The 16,908-nt window shown below is 42.8% G+C and overlaps 1 protein-coding gene across 1 annotated transcript in view; it reads right to left on the reverse strand.

The window, feature by feature from the left end:
• Nucleotides 1–2,594: 2,594 nt before the first annotated feature.
• LOC143803852 (mucin-5AC-like) overlaps nucleotides 2,595–16,908 on the reverse strand; it is a 394,146-nt gene continuing 379,832 nt past the window's right edge. The window contains exons 31-32 of the mRNA XM_077281617.1: nucleotides 3,210–3,846; nucleotides 2,595–3,090 (exon numbers count right to left, since the gene is read on the reverse strand). Coding sequence (XP_077137732.1) covers nucleotides 2,595–3,090; nucleotides 3,210–3,846 — 1,133 coding nt within the window. The remainder of the gene's footprint in view (nucleotides 3,091–3,209; nucleotides 3,847–16,908) is intronic.

A 16,908-nucleotide genomic window follows, 5' to 3' on the forward strand; every position in this document is an offset into this window, starting at 1 on the left:
AATATCTAGGATGTGGGATTTTAGTGTTCCCTTTTTTGAGCAGTGTACTTCAATACCATAGTATTGCAGTATATAGTGAAAATCTTTCAGCCCACAGCTCAACTTCTCAGAAGGACCAAGAACAGCATTGTGGGTCTTCAGTAGACAGACAAACATCGAACCCACGCTATTGTGTTGCAGGGAGCCAATGAGAGCCGATGCACGCCTGCATTGGCATGGGTCCCATTTATATATTGCTGCTAGCGACATTTAAGTTGTTAAAAGCTGTAGCTGAAACTAGGCACCAGGCTCAGCTGTTAGAGACAATTACTGGCTGTTTTATCTAGCCTTTATCCCAGTATCTGAAGCATGTCACCTACTGAGCTCCCTCCACAACTGAGGACTCCTTTCAGTACATGGACAACATGTACATTTGCGGGAAGGGCTTAATTAGCAAACTAGTTTGAGATCTATAAACAAAATATGCATTGTGTCATGATCCATTCCAGATTTATTAGTGTCTGCCTTTTTTTCTGGACGGATCATATCAAGGGTTAACTTTGCTCTGCCTCATTCTGGGTTTAGGTTTGCTATTTAGCTCCCATGAATCTTGCTGGCAGTGTCAGCTATAGTTCTGCCTTCGGCGTGTTAACCTGACCCTGCTGGTAGCTCTTTATTTGCCCTGCTGTGAACCCTGACTTGTCCTGTGTCTGTTAACTCCCTCTGTCTGCCCTTTTCCCAGTATTTCTCTGTCTGTTTGTCTGCTTGATTCTCCGGTTCTGATCTCCTGGCTTGGTTATTTACTTTGTTGCTGTTTGTCCCTATTGTACCATATATTGCTCGTTCTGGTTTACTGATCTCTGACTATGTCCTGACTATCCGTCTGTCTAATCCTATTACACTGTCATGCTATCTCGTGCTTTTGACTCGGCTTGTCTGACCACTCTCTCGCCACTTGGTGGCATCTGTTCTGCTGTCCTGTGTGTGCAGTCTCACTTTCCTCTCAAGCTCCCCCTGGTGGAGCTTGCGCTGTACTGCACTGCAGCAGCCTGACACATTGCAGTTAAAATGTGAGGAATTGGAAGCAGGGTCTTTCTAACTTTCTGTTGGAGCACTATAATGTCTTGCATTCACCTTTCATATATGGTAGTCTAATGAATAAGATTAATGGCTGTTCTTTAAGCACAATACTTAGAGACATACACACATGAAACATACACGTAGAATATGAATATCACGTACCTGGTTTGAATATTGTACCTCCCACATTGCAATAGCAAGTTGTTGTTGGTCCTGTTGTAGTTTTTGGGGTTGTGCTAGTTGGAGTTGTTGTCCTGGTTGTGGTCATTGTGGTGGCCGGTGTTGTAGTTGCTGATGCTGTCACTTTGGTTGTGGGTGTTGTGATTTTTGGAGTTGTTGTGAGAATTATGGATGTTGGGAATGAGGATGTTGTGAACATTGTGGTTTTGGGTGTTGTGGTTGTTTTGTATGTTGTGGATGTTGGGTTTGTTCTTGTTGTAGGTGTTGTGGTTGCTGGGGTTGTGCTTGTGGGCCTTGTGGTTGTTAGAGTGGTGGATTGGGTGGACATTGTAGATGTGGGTATTGTGGATTTTGGTGTTATGGTTGTTATGGATATTGTGGTTGAGGTTGTGGACTTTTGAGTTGTGGTTGTTGGGGTTGTGGTTATAGTCATGGTGGTTGTTGGAAATGTTGTTGTAGGGGATTTGGTTGTGGATGTTGTGGTTTTGGTAATTGTTGTTGGGGTTGTGATTATTGTGATTGTGGGTGTTGTAGTTTTGGTTGTGGACTTTGTAGTTATGGTCGTAGTTATTGGGGTTGTGGTTGTGGATGTTGAGGTTTTTGGAGTGGTGGATGTTGGAATTGTGGTTGTGGAGATCCTGGTTGTAGGTATTGTGGTTGTTGGGGCAGTGAATGATGTGATTGTGGGTGTTGTGCTTGTTGGGGTTGTGGATGCAGACTTTGTGGTTGTTGGGGTTGTGGTTGCGGATGTTGTGATTGTAGTTGTAGGCAATGTGGTTTTTGTGGTTGTGGTTGTCTTGGTTGTGGTTGTTAGAATTGTAGTTGTGGTGGTTTTAGGTGTTGTTGTTTGGGTTGCAATTGTTGGAGTTGTGGTTCTGGTTGTGGACATTGTAGTTATGAATTTTGTGGTTGTGGGTGCTGTCGTTGTTTGGGTTGTAAACAATGTGGTTGTGGGTGTTGTTGTTTTTGGGGTTGTGGGTGTTGTTGTTTTTGGGGTCATGGTTGTGGATGCTGTGCTTGTTGGGGTTGTGGTTTTGGGTGTGGTAGTTGTGGGATTTGTGGTTGTGGGTGTTTTGGTTGTGGACTTTGTAGTTATGGGCGTAGTTATTGGGGTTGTGGATGTTGAGGTTTTTGGAGTGGTGGATGTTGGAGTTGTGGTTGTGGAGATCCTGGTTGTAGGTATTGTGGTTGTTGGGGTTGTGAATGATGTGATTGTGGGTGTTGTGCTTGTTGGGGTTGTGGATGCAGACTTTGGGGTTGTGGTTGCGGATGTTGTGATTGTAGTTGTAGGCAATGTGGTTTTTGTGGTTGTGGTTGTCTTGGTTGTGGTTGTTAGAATTGTAGCTGTGGTGGTTTTAGGTGTTGTTGTTTGGGTTGTAATTATTGGAGTTGTGGTTCTGGTTGTGGACATTGTGGTTATGAATTTTGTGGTTGTGGGTGCTGTCGTTGTTTGGGTTGTAAACAATGTGGTTGTGGGTGTTGTTGTTTTTGGGGTTGTGGTTGTGGGTGTTGTTGTTTTTGGGGTTGTGGATGCTGTGCTTGTTGGGATTGTGGTTTTGGGTGTGGTAGTTGTGGGATTTGTGGTTGTGGACTTTGTAGTTATGGTCGTAGTTATTGGGGTTGTGGTTGTGGATGTTGAGGTTTTTGGAGTGGTGGATGTTGGAGTTGTGGTTGTGGAGATCCTGGTTGTAGGTATTGTGGTTGTTGGGGTTGTGTATGATGTGATTGTGGGTGTTGTGCTTGTTGGGGTTGTGGATGCAGACTTTGTGGTTGTTGGGGTTGTGGTTGCGGATGTTGTGATTGTAGTTGTAGGCAATGTGGTTTTTGTGGTTGTGGTTGTTAGAATTGTAGCTGTGGTGGTTTTAGGTGTTGTTGTTTGGGTTGTAATTATTGGAGTTGTGGTTCTGGTTGTGGACATTGTGGTTATGAATTTTGTGGTTGTGGGTGCTGTCGTTGTTTGGGTTGTAAACAATGTGGTTGTGGGTGTTGTTGTTTTTGGGGTTGTGGTTGTGGGTGTTGTTGTTTTTGGGGTCGTGGTTGTGGATGCTGTGCTTGTTGGGGTTGTGGTTTTGGGTGTGGTATTTGTGGGATTTGTGGTTGTGGGTGTTTTGGTTGTTGGAGTGGTGGTTGACTTTATGGTTGTGGAAAATGTTGTGGCTGTTGGGGTTGTGGTTTTTGGAGTTGTTGTTTTTATGGAAGTACTTTCACAAAAAGTCTCACAGCAAAGATAGCTGATCTCATAATCATAGCATGTAAAAAAATTTGTGAATTGATATACATTTTGGCATATCAAACCTGTTTCTAGAGAGCATTCAATGTTTTGATTTTCATATTTGTTATTTATTGTTCTGCAGACAATGTCTTGTGGGTTTGTACATATTGCAATACCAGCATTTATTATTTTGTCAAGATTTTCCACATCCCCTCCATTGTATCCCATGGTAACATTATGTAAACTATAATACCCTGTCCATTTACAAACTTCTTGACAGACTGTAGTTGGTGAAGTTGTCTGTGTTGTCGTTTTAATTGTTGTAGAAGTTCTTGTAAATATGGTTTTTGTTGAAGAGTATGTGGTAGTAGGGGTAGGTGTGCTGGTTGTCAATACTGTTGAAAAATAAATAAAAGAAGAAAATTATACATTTTTGTAGAAATCAATAACTTATAACATTTATCTTCTATCTACATTAGAATTAATTAAAATTTGTGATAATACCTATATCATTTTTTTAGGAATTAAAGGAATTCCGATGTCCATTTCTTATGCTCTCACCTGTACAATAGGTGATAAATGTTTGATTTTTGAGGCCCCAATGGAACCTCATTACTATTACTAGAATATGGGTTTGGGGTTTCTGTTCACTAAAATATGGTGAGGGGGAAGTTGTTTGCGGCAGTGGTCAAGCAGATTTCATTACTGTGTGATAAAGGGTTAAAATAAGGGTTTAATGTGTGTGATATGTGTTAGGTATATGTGAGGTATATGTGTGGAAAAGGCTTAAATATAATTATTGATAAATTCCTAAATACTATTAACCCCTTACCACTGAACTCTTTTACCTTAACTGACAAAGGTCTATTTTTAAAATCTGACATTAATTTTAGTGATTCATAGATAGTTTTTTTTCATGACACTTTTTACACTATTATAATGGTAAATTTAGGTAATTAAAAATTGTATTAATTAATAAAAAAAAGTTTAATCATTTTTGAAAAATTACCAATTTCTAAACTTTGAATTTGAATACCTTTATAACAGACACAACAGAATTTTTTTTAATAAATAACAATGCCCACATGTCTGCCTTACATAAGCATTTTTTTTTATTTTATTTGATTAAGATACTAGATAAAAACAGTGGTGGTGCCATGGATATTGCGATGAACCAATTGTTGAAGAAACTAAACCATTTTAAAAACAATGCATTTCGGATTTATATAAACTCTTTCTTAATACCTGTTTTTAAAATAAATTTGTTTCTTCAAAACCTTGTTCATCAGGACATCTTTGGCAGCGCAGGGACACCACTGCCATTTCTTCTCTACTACCTTGATCTTCCTCTCCACCCACAGGGAGCGAGTGCGGTGGCTAGAGCACCAGAATTTGTTTGGTCTCACATATATACAGTGGGGCAAAAAAGTATTTAGTCAGTCAGCAATAGTGCAAGTTCCACCACTTAAAAAGATGAGAGGCGTCTGTAATTTACATCATAGGTAGACCTCAACTATGGGAGACAAACTGAGAAAAAAAAATCCAGAAAATCACATTGTCTGTTTTTTTATCATTTTATTTGCATATTATGGTGGAAAATAAGTATTTGGTCAGAAACAAACAATCAAGATTTCTGGCTCTCACAGACCTGTAACTTCTTCTTTAAGAGTCTCCTCTTTCCTCCACTCATTACCTGTAGTAATGGCACCTGTTTAAACTTGTTATCAGTATAAAAAGACACCTGTGCACACCCTCAAACAGTCTGACTCCAAACTCCACTATGGTGAAGACCAAAGAGCTGTCAAAGGACACCAGAAACAAAATTGTAGCCCTGCACCAGGCTGGGAAGACTGAATCTGCAATAGCCAACCAGCTTGGAGTGAAGAAATCAACAGTGGGAGCAATAATTAGAAAATGGAAGACATTCAAGACCACTGATAATCTTCCTCGATCTGGGGCTCCACGCAAAATCCCACCCCGTGGGGTCAGAATGATCACAAGAACGGTGAGCAAAAATCCCAGAACCACGCGGGGGGACCTAGTGAATGAACTGCAGAGAGCGGGGACCAATGTAACAAGGCCTACCATAAGTAACACACTACGCCACCATGGACTCAGATCCTGCAGTGCCAGACGTGTCCCACTGCTTAAGCCAGTACATGTCCGGGCTCGTCTGAAGTTTGCTAGAGAGGATTTGGATGATCCAGAGGAGTTTTGGGAGAATGTCCTATGGTCTGATGAAACCAAACTGGAACTGTTTGGTAGAAACACAACTTGTCGTGTTTGGAGGAAAAAGAATACTGAGTTGCATCCATCCAACACCATACCTACTGTAAAGCATGGTGGTGGAAACATCATGCTTTGGGGCTGTTTCTCTTTAAAGGGGCCAGGACGACTGATCCGGGTACATGAAAGAATGAATGGGGCCATGTATCGTGAGATTTTGAATGCAAACCTCCTTCCATCAGCAAGGGCATTGAAGATGAAACGTGGCTGGGTCTTTCAACATGACAATGATCCAAAGCACACCGCCAGGGCAACGAAGGAGTGGCTTCGTAAGGTCCTGGAGTGGCCTAGCCAGTCTCCAGATCTCAACCCTATAGAAAACCTTTGGAGGGAGTTGAAAGTCCGTGTTGCCAAGCGAAAAGCCAAAAACATCACTGCTCTAGAGGAGATCTGCATGGATGAATGGGCCAACATACCAACAACAGTGTGTGGCAACCTTGTGAAGACTTACAGAAACAGTTTGACCTCTGTCATTGCCAACAAAGGATGTATTACAAAGTATTGAGATGAAATTTTGTTTCTGACCAAATACTTATTTTCCACCATAATATGCAAATAAAATGATAAAAAAACAGACAATGTGATTTTCTGGATTTTTTTTTCTCAGTTTGTCTCCCATAGTTGAGGTCTACCTATGATGTAAATTACAGACGCCTCTCATGTTTTTAAGTGCACTTGCACTATTGCTGACTGACTAAATACTTGTTTGCCCCACTGTATATCGGAATTGTGATGCACACTAATCACCCAGGCAAGTAGTTCACATCCTATTAACCTCCCTAATTACCTTGCGGTTTTATACAGGGAGCACTCTCTTTTTCCCTTTTATTTTGTTAGGATGTTAGAAGCGTTAAAAGTTTTGTAGCGATCTTTCATTTTTGCATCAAAAATCATTTTTATCGAACTATTCAGTTTCATAGTGACTTTGAGAAGCCTATATTTCAGGAAACTTCCAAGTGTGATACTATTTTATAAACTACACCCATCAAAGCATTTAAAACCGCATTCTGGAAGTCCAGGAATTAGTTTAATGCAAAGTGGATTGAAATATTCTTTAAAAGGAAGCGGTCATCAGTTTTTGGCTTATAAACCCTGCACATCACCTTTAAGATCATAAGAATGGGATTTCTGTGACCCCTTTACATCCTTAGATATATCCTTGCATACCTCAGAAAAAGCGTTTTTTACTTGTCCCTCGTTGTATGTAAATTGTGCGGTCTGGTCCTAAGGGTGTGTCTACACCATAGTCAGCGCCGCCCCCGGTCCCTTCGAATGCCGTCTCTTCTAACTGCATGTAAGGGATGAGGTCTCTATGTCATCTACATAGTGCTTGAAGTGTCACGCTGGTGGTTGTTCAATAGGGCACACTGAGGTGCACCTGTGCAGCTCTCCCATTCCTCTGCAGGTGTAAGACTGGGTGAGACAGAGAGCTATTTGACATATAGAAAGCATTTTCGCTGGAATAGAGTGTGGATGCTGTGTTGAAGTTGCAATGCCCCCAAAGTGCCAAAACAGCAGAAACCTCAACAAGTGACCCCATTTTGGATATTAAATCTCAAAAGAAATTATTTTAGGAGTGTAGTGAAGTGACTATTTTGAAGTCACAGGTGTTTCATAAACTTTTAGAACTTTGAAACATGAAAATTAAAAAATATTTTTTTTTCCCAATGTAATGTTTTTGCCCCATATTCATTCTTTTTGCAAGGGTAGCAAGAAAAAACAGACCACACAATTTGTTACCCGATTTCTCCTGAGGACGTCAATATCCTAGTATGTGGTTGGAAATTAGTACTCATGCACATTGCAGAGATTAGAAGCGAAGGAGCACTGCTTTGGAAAGCAGATTTATCTGGAATGAGTGAGTGGTATGTTAAGTGAGACTCAGAGGTGCCAAAATGGCAGAAATCTCACACAAGTGAGTCCATTATAAAAAGAACTACAATCCTCAAGGAATTTAAGAGAATTTTGAGTTAAAAGTAGAGATGAGTCCATCTTTTGAAATTTGAATTAGCTGACTGCCAAATTTTCCACAAAAAAATCTGTATGTGGCAAATAGATGTGCGTAAATTTCAATACTGGAAAGTATACGTGGGAAGAAGAGAAAACTTTGACCATAAGAGTTTTCACTTTACAGTTGAGAAATAGGATCACACTATCCATAAGAGCTTACACTGATTGTAAGGGCTTATACCTTACTGGTAAGGGAGAGACCGGACCACGATGGCCACTGTATAGGTGAGAGAGAGGACCCTGCTAACTCTTACATTTTACACTCTACAGAAGAGGTGGATTTACCCTGTGACTCTGGAGATGGAAAATGACTCTGCCATACAAACTGTTTCCCTGTTAATTAACCACTGATCTGTGAAGGCCCAAGAACTGACCAACACTGTACAAAGTATGATAATCCATAAGATGTCATAGCCAGGGACGGTTGTAGGCAAAGCAGGGCCGGTTGTAGACAAAGTCTAAAATGTGGCCCCAAATATATAACATATTAGACTGTGGCCCGATTCTAATGCATCGGGTATTCTAGAATATGCATGTCCCCGTAGTATATGGACAATGATGATTCCAGAATTCGCGGCAGACTGTGCCCGTCGCTGATTGGTCGAGGCAACCTTTATGACATCATCGTCGCCATGGCAACCATTATGACATCTACGTCGATACTGTGCCCGTCGCTGATTGGTCGAGGCAAATTCGTGGCAGACTGTGCCCGTCGCTGATTGGTTGAGGCAACCTTTATGACATCGTCGCCATGCTGTGCCCGTCGCTGATTGGTCGAGGCCTAGCAGCCTCGACCAATCAGAGACGCGGGATTTCCAGGACAGACAGACAGACAGACAGACAGAAAAACCCTTAGACAAATATATATATAGATGACACATCACACAGAAGCATTTCTGTTGTATTTACATGCGCTGAGTTCAGGCTGCTAAACGAGTGTGATCGACAATATTGAAATCGTTCAACACTTGTTTCACGGCTTCTTTCCACCATCTGAGAAAGAATGATGAGGACAGAACAATCACTAATAGATCACTAACAGATCTCCATACAGTATCATGTTATCAGCAGCAAATCTACAGTTTACACCGGCGATGTGCTACTGAGAACAATGATTTTTGTTTCGGCATAAGCAATCCAATTTTGCTTGCTTAGTATAATACAACCCGTAGTCCTCCATATATTATAACGTGCACCACAGTCCTCCATATTGTAAAATGCACACCGCATAGTCCTCTATGCGATAAAAATCACTCCTCATAGTCCTCCATATATTAAAATACACTGCTCAGTCCTTCACAAAGTATAATACACTCCTCATAGTGCTCCATATAGTATAATAGTTATAGTTATTATTAAGGTTGAAGGAAGACTTTAAGTCCATCTAGTTCAACCCATAGCCTAACCTAACATGCCCTAACATGTTGATCCGGGGAAGGCAAAAAAACCCCATGTGGTAAGAGTAAGCTCCACCATGGGGAAAAAAAATTCCTTCCCAACCCCACATACGGCAATCAGACTAGTTCCCTGGATCAACGCCCTATCAAATCTAGTGTATATACCCTGTAACATTATACTTTTCCAGAAAGGCATCCAGTCCCCTCTTAAATTTAAGTAATGAATCACTCATTACAACATCATACGGCAGAGAGTTCCATAGTCTCACTGCTCTTACAGTAAAGAACCCGCATCTGTTATTATGCTTAAACCTTTTTTCCTCCAGACGTAGAGGATAATGCACCGCTATAGTCATAAATGTAGTACAATTCACTTCCCATAGTAAAATTCACCCCATAGTTCTTCATATAGTATAATGTATTCCCCATAGTCCTATATACAGTATAATGCAGCCCACATATAGTATAATGCAGACACCCCATAGAGCATAATGCAGCCACCCACAGAGTATAATGGTATAATGCAAACACCCCACAGAGTATAATGTAACCCCCTATAGAATATATTGCAGCCCCCTCATATAGTATAATGTAGCCCCCTCATAGAGTATGACGCAATCACCCCTCATAGAATATAAATATAATACAGCCCCCATAGAATATAATGTAGCACCATCAAAGAGTATGATGCAATCCTCTCTCATAAAATCCAATACAGCCCCCATAGGATATAATGTAGCCCCCATAGAATACAATACAGCCCACCTCCCCATAGTATATAATGTAGCCCCCATAGTGTATAACACAGCCTCCCCATAGAATATAATGTATAATGTACCCCCATAGTATATAACACAGCCACATAGTATATAACACAGCCTACCCAATAGAATATAATATACCCCCATAGTATATAACACAGCCTCCCCATAAAATATAATATACCCCAATAGTATACAACACAGCCACATAGTATATAACACAGCCTCCCCCATAGAATATAATATACCCCCATAGTATATAGCACAGCCCGCATAGTATATAACACAGCCGCATAGTATATAGCACAGCCTGCTGTTATGGACCTGGTGGTTAGGAGCACCCGGAATGACCTGATGAGTAAACTCAAAATCGGGACTAGCTCTGGGGAAGTGGGAACTCTGCTGACTGCAAACCCTACTACTATCACACACACTAGAAATAGCCATGGAGCGTACATAACTCTCCCTAGACGCCTCTTCACAGCCTAAGAGCTAACTACACCTAAAGATAGAAATAGAAGCCTTACCTTGCCTCAGAGAAATTCCCCAAAGGTAAAGGCAGACCCCCACATATATTGACTGTGAGTTAAGAGGAAAGTCACAAACACAGGAATGAAACAGGTTTTAGCAAAGGAGGCCAGATTTCACTAAATAGTCAGAGGATAGAAAAGGGAACTATGCGGTCAGCACAAAAGACTACAAAAAACCACGCAGAGTAAGCAAAAAGACTCCCCACACCGACTCACGGTGTGGAGGTGCCACTCTGCACCCCCAGAGCTTCCAGCTAGCAAGGGAATATCATGATAGCAAGCTGGACTAGAAATTAGCAGTACTAAGAAATATATTCAGGAAGCAGTAACAACAAATGAACTAGCAAAGACTTAGCTTCTGCTGGAGTAGACAGGTCCTCAGAGAAGTCCAAGAGAGATCTGAACCAATACTGAGACATTGACAGCTGGCATGAAGTAACGATCTGAGTGGAGTTAAATAGGGAAGCCAGCATAGCAATAAACGAGAGCAGCTGATAAAGCCCACCTCAGTGACCAGCAGTTCCGCTCGAAGCCACCAGAGGGAGTCCAAGAGCAGAACTGACCAAAGTACCATTCATGACCACAGGAGGGAGTCAGAGAACGGAATTCACAACAGTACCCCCCCCCTTGAGGAGGGGTCACCGAACCCTCACCAGGGCCCCCAGGCCGATCAGGACGAGCCAAATGAAAGGCACGAACTAAATCGGCAGCATGGACATCGGAGGCAACAACCCAGGAATTATCCTCCTGACCATAGCCCTTCCACTTAACCAGGTACTGAAGCTTCCGTCTCGAAATACTAGAATCCAAAATTTTTTCCACCACATACTCCAACTCCCCCTCAACCAATACCGGAGCAGGAGGATCAACGGAGGGAACCATAGGCGCCACGTACCTCCGCAACAACGACCTATGGAACACATTATGGATGGCAAAAGAAGCTGGAAGGACCAAACGAAATGACACAGGGTTGAGAATTTCAGAAATTTTATAAGGACCAATGAAACAAGGCTTAAACTTAGGAGAAGAAACCTTCATAGGAACATAACGAGAAGACAACCAAACCAAATCCCCAACATGAAGTCGGGGACCAACACAACGACGGCGGTTAGCGAAACGTTGAGCCTTCTCCTGGGACAACGTCAGATTGTCCACTACGTGAGTCCAAATTTGCTGCATCCTGTCCACCACAGAATCCACACCAGGACAGTCAGAAGGCTCAACCTGCCCCGAAGAAAAACGAGGATGAAAACCAGAATTGCAAAAAAAGGCGAAACCAAAGTAGCAGAACTAGCCCGATTATTAAGGGCAAACTCAGCCAATGGCAAGAAGGTCACCCAATCATCCTGATCAGCAGAAACAAAGCATCTCAGCTAGGTTTTCAAAGTCTGGTTGGTTCGTTCGGTTTGGCCATTTGTTTGAGGATGGAAAGCCGAAGAAAAAGACAAATCAATGCCCATCTTAGCACAAAAGGACCGCCAAAACCTAGAGACAAACTGGGAACCTCTGTCCGACACAATGTTCTCCGGAATGCCATGCAAACGAACCACATGTTGAAAAAATAATGGCACCAAATCAGAGTAGGAAGGTAATTTAGGCAAGGGTACCAAATGGACCATCTTAGAAAAGCGATCACAAACCACCCAGATGACAGACATCCTTTGAGAGACAGGAAGATCTGAAATAAAATCCATGGAAACATGCGTCCAAGGCCTTTTCGAGACTGGCAAGGGCAAAAGCAACCCACTGGCACGAGAACAGCAGGGCTTAGCCCGAGCACAAGTCCCACAGGACTGCACAAAAGAACGCACATCCCATGACAAGGAAGGCCACCAAAAGGACCTAGCCACCAAATCTCTGGTACCAAAAATCCCAGGATGACCAGCCAACACCGAGCAATGAACCTCAGAAATAACTCGGCTAGTCCATCTATCAGGGACAAACAGTTTCTCCGCTGGACAACGGTCAGGTCTATCAGCCTGAAACTCCTGCAGCACCCGCCGCAAATCAGGGGAGAGGGCAGACAGAATTACCCCCTCTTTGAGAATACCAGCCGGCTCAGGGACTCCCGGAGAATCGGGCACAAAACTCCTAGAAAGGGCATCTGCCTTCACATTCTTAGAACCTGGAAGGTATGAGACCACAAAATCGAAACGGGAGAAAAACAGCGACCATCGAGCCTGTCTAGGATTCAACCGCTTGGCAGACTCGAGATAAGTCAGATTCTTGTGATCCGTCAAGACCACCACGCGGTGCTTGGCTCCCTCAAGCCAATGTCGCCACTCCTCGAATGCCCACTTCATAGCCAGCAGCTCCCGATTGCCAACATCATAATTACGCTCAGCAGGCGAAAACTTTCTAGAAAAGAAGGCACATGGCTTCATCACAGAGCCATCAGAACTTCTTTGAGACAAAACAACCCCTGCTCCAATCTCAGAAGCATCAACCTCGACCTGAAAAGGGAGCGAAACATCTGGCTGACGCAACACAGGGGCCAAAGAAAAACGACATGTCAGCTCCTGAAAAGCCTCAACGGCCGCAGAGGACCAATTCACCACATCAGCACCTTTCTTTGTCAAATCAGTCAAAGGTTTAACCACACTAGAAAAATTAGCGATGAAGCGACGGTAAAAATTAGCAAAGCCCAGGAATTTCTGGAGGCTCTTCACAGATGTAGGTTGAGTCCAATCATAAATGGCCTGAACTTTAACAGGATCCATCTCGATAGTAGAAGGGGAAAAAATGAAGCCCAAAAAGGAAACCTTCTGAACTCCGAAGAGACATTTAGACCCCTTCACAAACAAGGAATTAGCACGAAGGACCTGGAATACCATTCTGACCTGTTTCACATGAGACTCCCAATCATCCGAAAAGACCAAAATATCATCCAAATATACAATCATGAATCTATCCAGATACTTTCGGAAGATGTCATGCATAAAGGACTGAAACACAGATGGAGCATTTGAAAGCCCGAATGGCATTACCAGGTACTCAAAATGGCCCTCGGGCGTATTAAATGCTGTTTTCCATTCATCGCCCTGTTTAATACGCACAAGGTTATACGCCCCTCGAAGATCTATCTTGGTGAACCAACTAGCCCCCTTAATCCGAGCAAACAAATCAGACAGCAGAGGCAAAGGGTACTGAAATTTGACCGTGATTTTATTGAGAAGGCGGTAATCTATACAGGGTCTCAGAGAACCATCCTTCTTGGCCACAAAAAAGAACCCTGCTCCCAACGGTGATGAAGACGGGCGAATATGCCCTTTCTCCAAGGACTCATTTATATAACTCTGCATAGCGGCGTGCTCTGGCACAGATAAATTGAAAAGTCGGCCCTTAGGAAACTTACTACCAGGAATCAAATTTATAGCACAATCACAATCCCTATGAGGGGTAGGACACTGGATTTGGGCTCATCAAATACATCCTGGTAATCCGACAGAAACTCAGGGACTTTAGGAGTGGAAGCAGAAAATGACACCAATGGAACATCGCCATGTACCCCTTGACAACCCCAACTAGACAAAGACATTGATTTCCAATCCAATACTGGATTATGAACCTGTAGCCATGGCAAACCCAACACGACCACATCATGCAAATTATGCAACACCAAAAAGCGAATATCTTCCTGATGTGCAGGAGCCATGCACATGGTCAACTGAGTCCAGTACTGAGGTTTATTCTTGGCCAATGGCGTGGCATCAATTCCCCTTAATGGAATAGGATACTGCAAAGGCTCCAAGAAAAAACCACAGCGCCTGGCAAACTCCAAGTCCATCAAATTCAGGGCAGCGCCTGAATCCACAAATGCCATAACCGAGTAGGATGACAAAGAGCAAATCAGAGTAACAGACAAAAGAAATTTAGGCTGTACAGTACCAATGGTGACAGACCTAGCGAACCGCTTAGTGCGCTTAGGACAATCAGAGATAGCATGAGTGGGGTCACCACAGTAAAAACACAGCCTATTCTGACGTCTGTGTTCTTGCCGTTCAGTTCTGGTCAAAGTTCTATCACATTGCATAGGCTCAGGCCTCTGCTCAGAGGACACCGCCAAATGGTGCACAATTTTGCGCTCGCGCAAACGCCGATCAATTTGGATGGCCAAGGACATTGATTCATTCAGACCAGCAGGCGTGGGGAATCCCACCATAACATCCTTAAGGGCTTCAGAAAGACCCTTTCTAAAAATTGCTGCCAGGGCACACTCATTCCATTGAGTAAGCACAGACCATTTTCTAAACTTCTGACAATATATCTCCGCTTCTACCTGACCCTGACACAAAGCTAGCAAGATTTTCTCTGCCTGATTCACTGAATTCAGTTCGACATAAAGCAATCCAAGCGCCAGAAAAAACGCATCTACATTAAGCAATGCAGGATCTCCTGGCGCAAGGGAGAATGCCCAGTCTTGAGGGTCGCCATGGAACAAAGAAATAATAATTTTTACTTGCTGAATGGGGTCACCAGAGGAGCGGGGTTTCAAAGCAAGAAACAGTTTACAATTATTTTTGAAATTCAGAAACTTAGATCTATCCCCAGAAAACAAATCAGGAATTGGAATTCTAGGCTCTAACATTGGATTCTGAACTGCATAATCTTGAATGCTTTGTACCCTTGCAGTGAGATGATCCACACAAGAGGACAGACCTTGAATATCCATATCTACACGTGAGTCCTGAACCACCCAGAGGTTAAGGGGAAAAGAGAGACAAAACACACTGCAAAGAAAAAAATGGGTTCAGAACTTCTCTTATCCCTCTTTTGAGATGCATTAACACTTTATGGCCAGCTGTACTGTTATGGACCTGGTGGTTAGGAGCACCCGGAATGACCTGATGAGTAAACTCAAAATCGGGACTAGCTCTGGGGAAGTGGGAACTCTGCTGACCGCAAACCCTACTCCTATCACACACACTAGAAATAGCCGTGGAGCGTACCTAACTCTCCCTAGACGCCTCTACACAGCTTAAGAGCTAACTACACCTAAAGATAGAAATAGAAGCCTTACCTTGCCTCAGAGAAATTCCCCAAAGGTAAAGGCAGACCCCCACATATATTGACTGTGAGTTAAGAGGAAAGTCACAAACACAGGAATGAAACAGGTTTTAGCAAAGGAGGCCAGATTTCACTAAATAGTCAGAGGATAGAAAAGGGAACTATGCGGTCAGCACAAAAGACTACAAAAAACCACGCAGAGTAAGCAAAAAGACTCCCCACACTGACTCACGGTGTGGAGGTGCCACTCTGCACCCCCAGAGCTTCCAGCTAGCAAGGGAATATCATGATAGCAAGCTGGACTAGAAATTAGCAGTACTAAGAAATATATTCAGGAAGCAGTAACAACAAATGAACTAGCAAAGACTTAGCTTCTGCTGGAGTAGACAGGTCCTCAGAGAAGTCCAAGAGAGATCTGAACCAATACTGAGACATTGACAGCTGGCATGAAGTAACGATCTGAGTGGAGTTAAATAGGGAAGCCAGCATAGCAATAAACGAGAGCAGCTGATAAAGCCAACCTCAGTGACCAGCAGTTCCGCTCGAAGCCACCAGAGGGAGTCCAAGAGCAGAACTGACCAAAGTACCATTCATGACCACAGGAGGGAGTCCGAGAACGGAATTCACAACAGCCTGCATAGTATATAACACAGCCCTCGTAGTATATAGCACAGCCTGCATAGTATATAGCACAGCCCTCATAGTATATAACACAGCACACATAGTATATAGCACAGCTTGCATAGTATATAGCACAGCCAGCATAGTATATAGAACAGTCCACATAGTATATAACACAGACTGCATAGTATATATCACAGCCCGCACAGTATATAGCACAGCCCACATTGTATATAGCACAGCCCTCATAGTATATAGCACAGACTGCATAGTATATATCACAGCCCGCATAGTATATAGCACAGCCCTCATAGTACATAGCACAGCCCTCATAGTACATAGCACAGCCCTAATAGTACATAGCACAGCCTGCATAGTATATAGCACAGCCCCCATAGTGTATAGCACAGCCCGCTTAGTATATAGCACAGTCCGCATAGTATAAAGCACAGCCCGCATAGTATATAACACATCCGCATAGTATATAGCACAGCCTGCATAGTATATAACACAGCCCTCATAGTATATAGCACAGCCTGCATAGTATATAGCACAGCCCGCATAGTATATAACACAGCACACATAGTATATAGCACAGCCTGCATAGTATATAGCACAGCCAGCATAGTATATAACACAGTCCACATAGTATATAACACAGACTGCATAGTATATATCAAAGCCCGCATAGTATATAGCACAGCTTGCATAGTATATAGCTCAGCCCTCATAGTATATAGCACAGACTGCATAGTATATATCACAGCCCGCATAGTATATAGCACAGCCCGCATAGTATATAGCACAGCCCTCATAGTACATAGCACAGCCCTCATAGTACATAG

Source organism: Ranitomeya variabilis, chromosome 2, assembly GCF_051348905.1.
Source record: "Ranitomeya variabilis isolate aRanVar5 chromosome 2, aRanVar5.hap1, whole genome shotgun sequence".
Lineage (NCBI taxonomy): Eukaryota > Metazoa > Chordata > Amphibia > Anura > Dendrobatidae > Ranitomeya > Ranitomeya variabilis.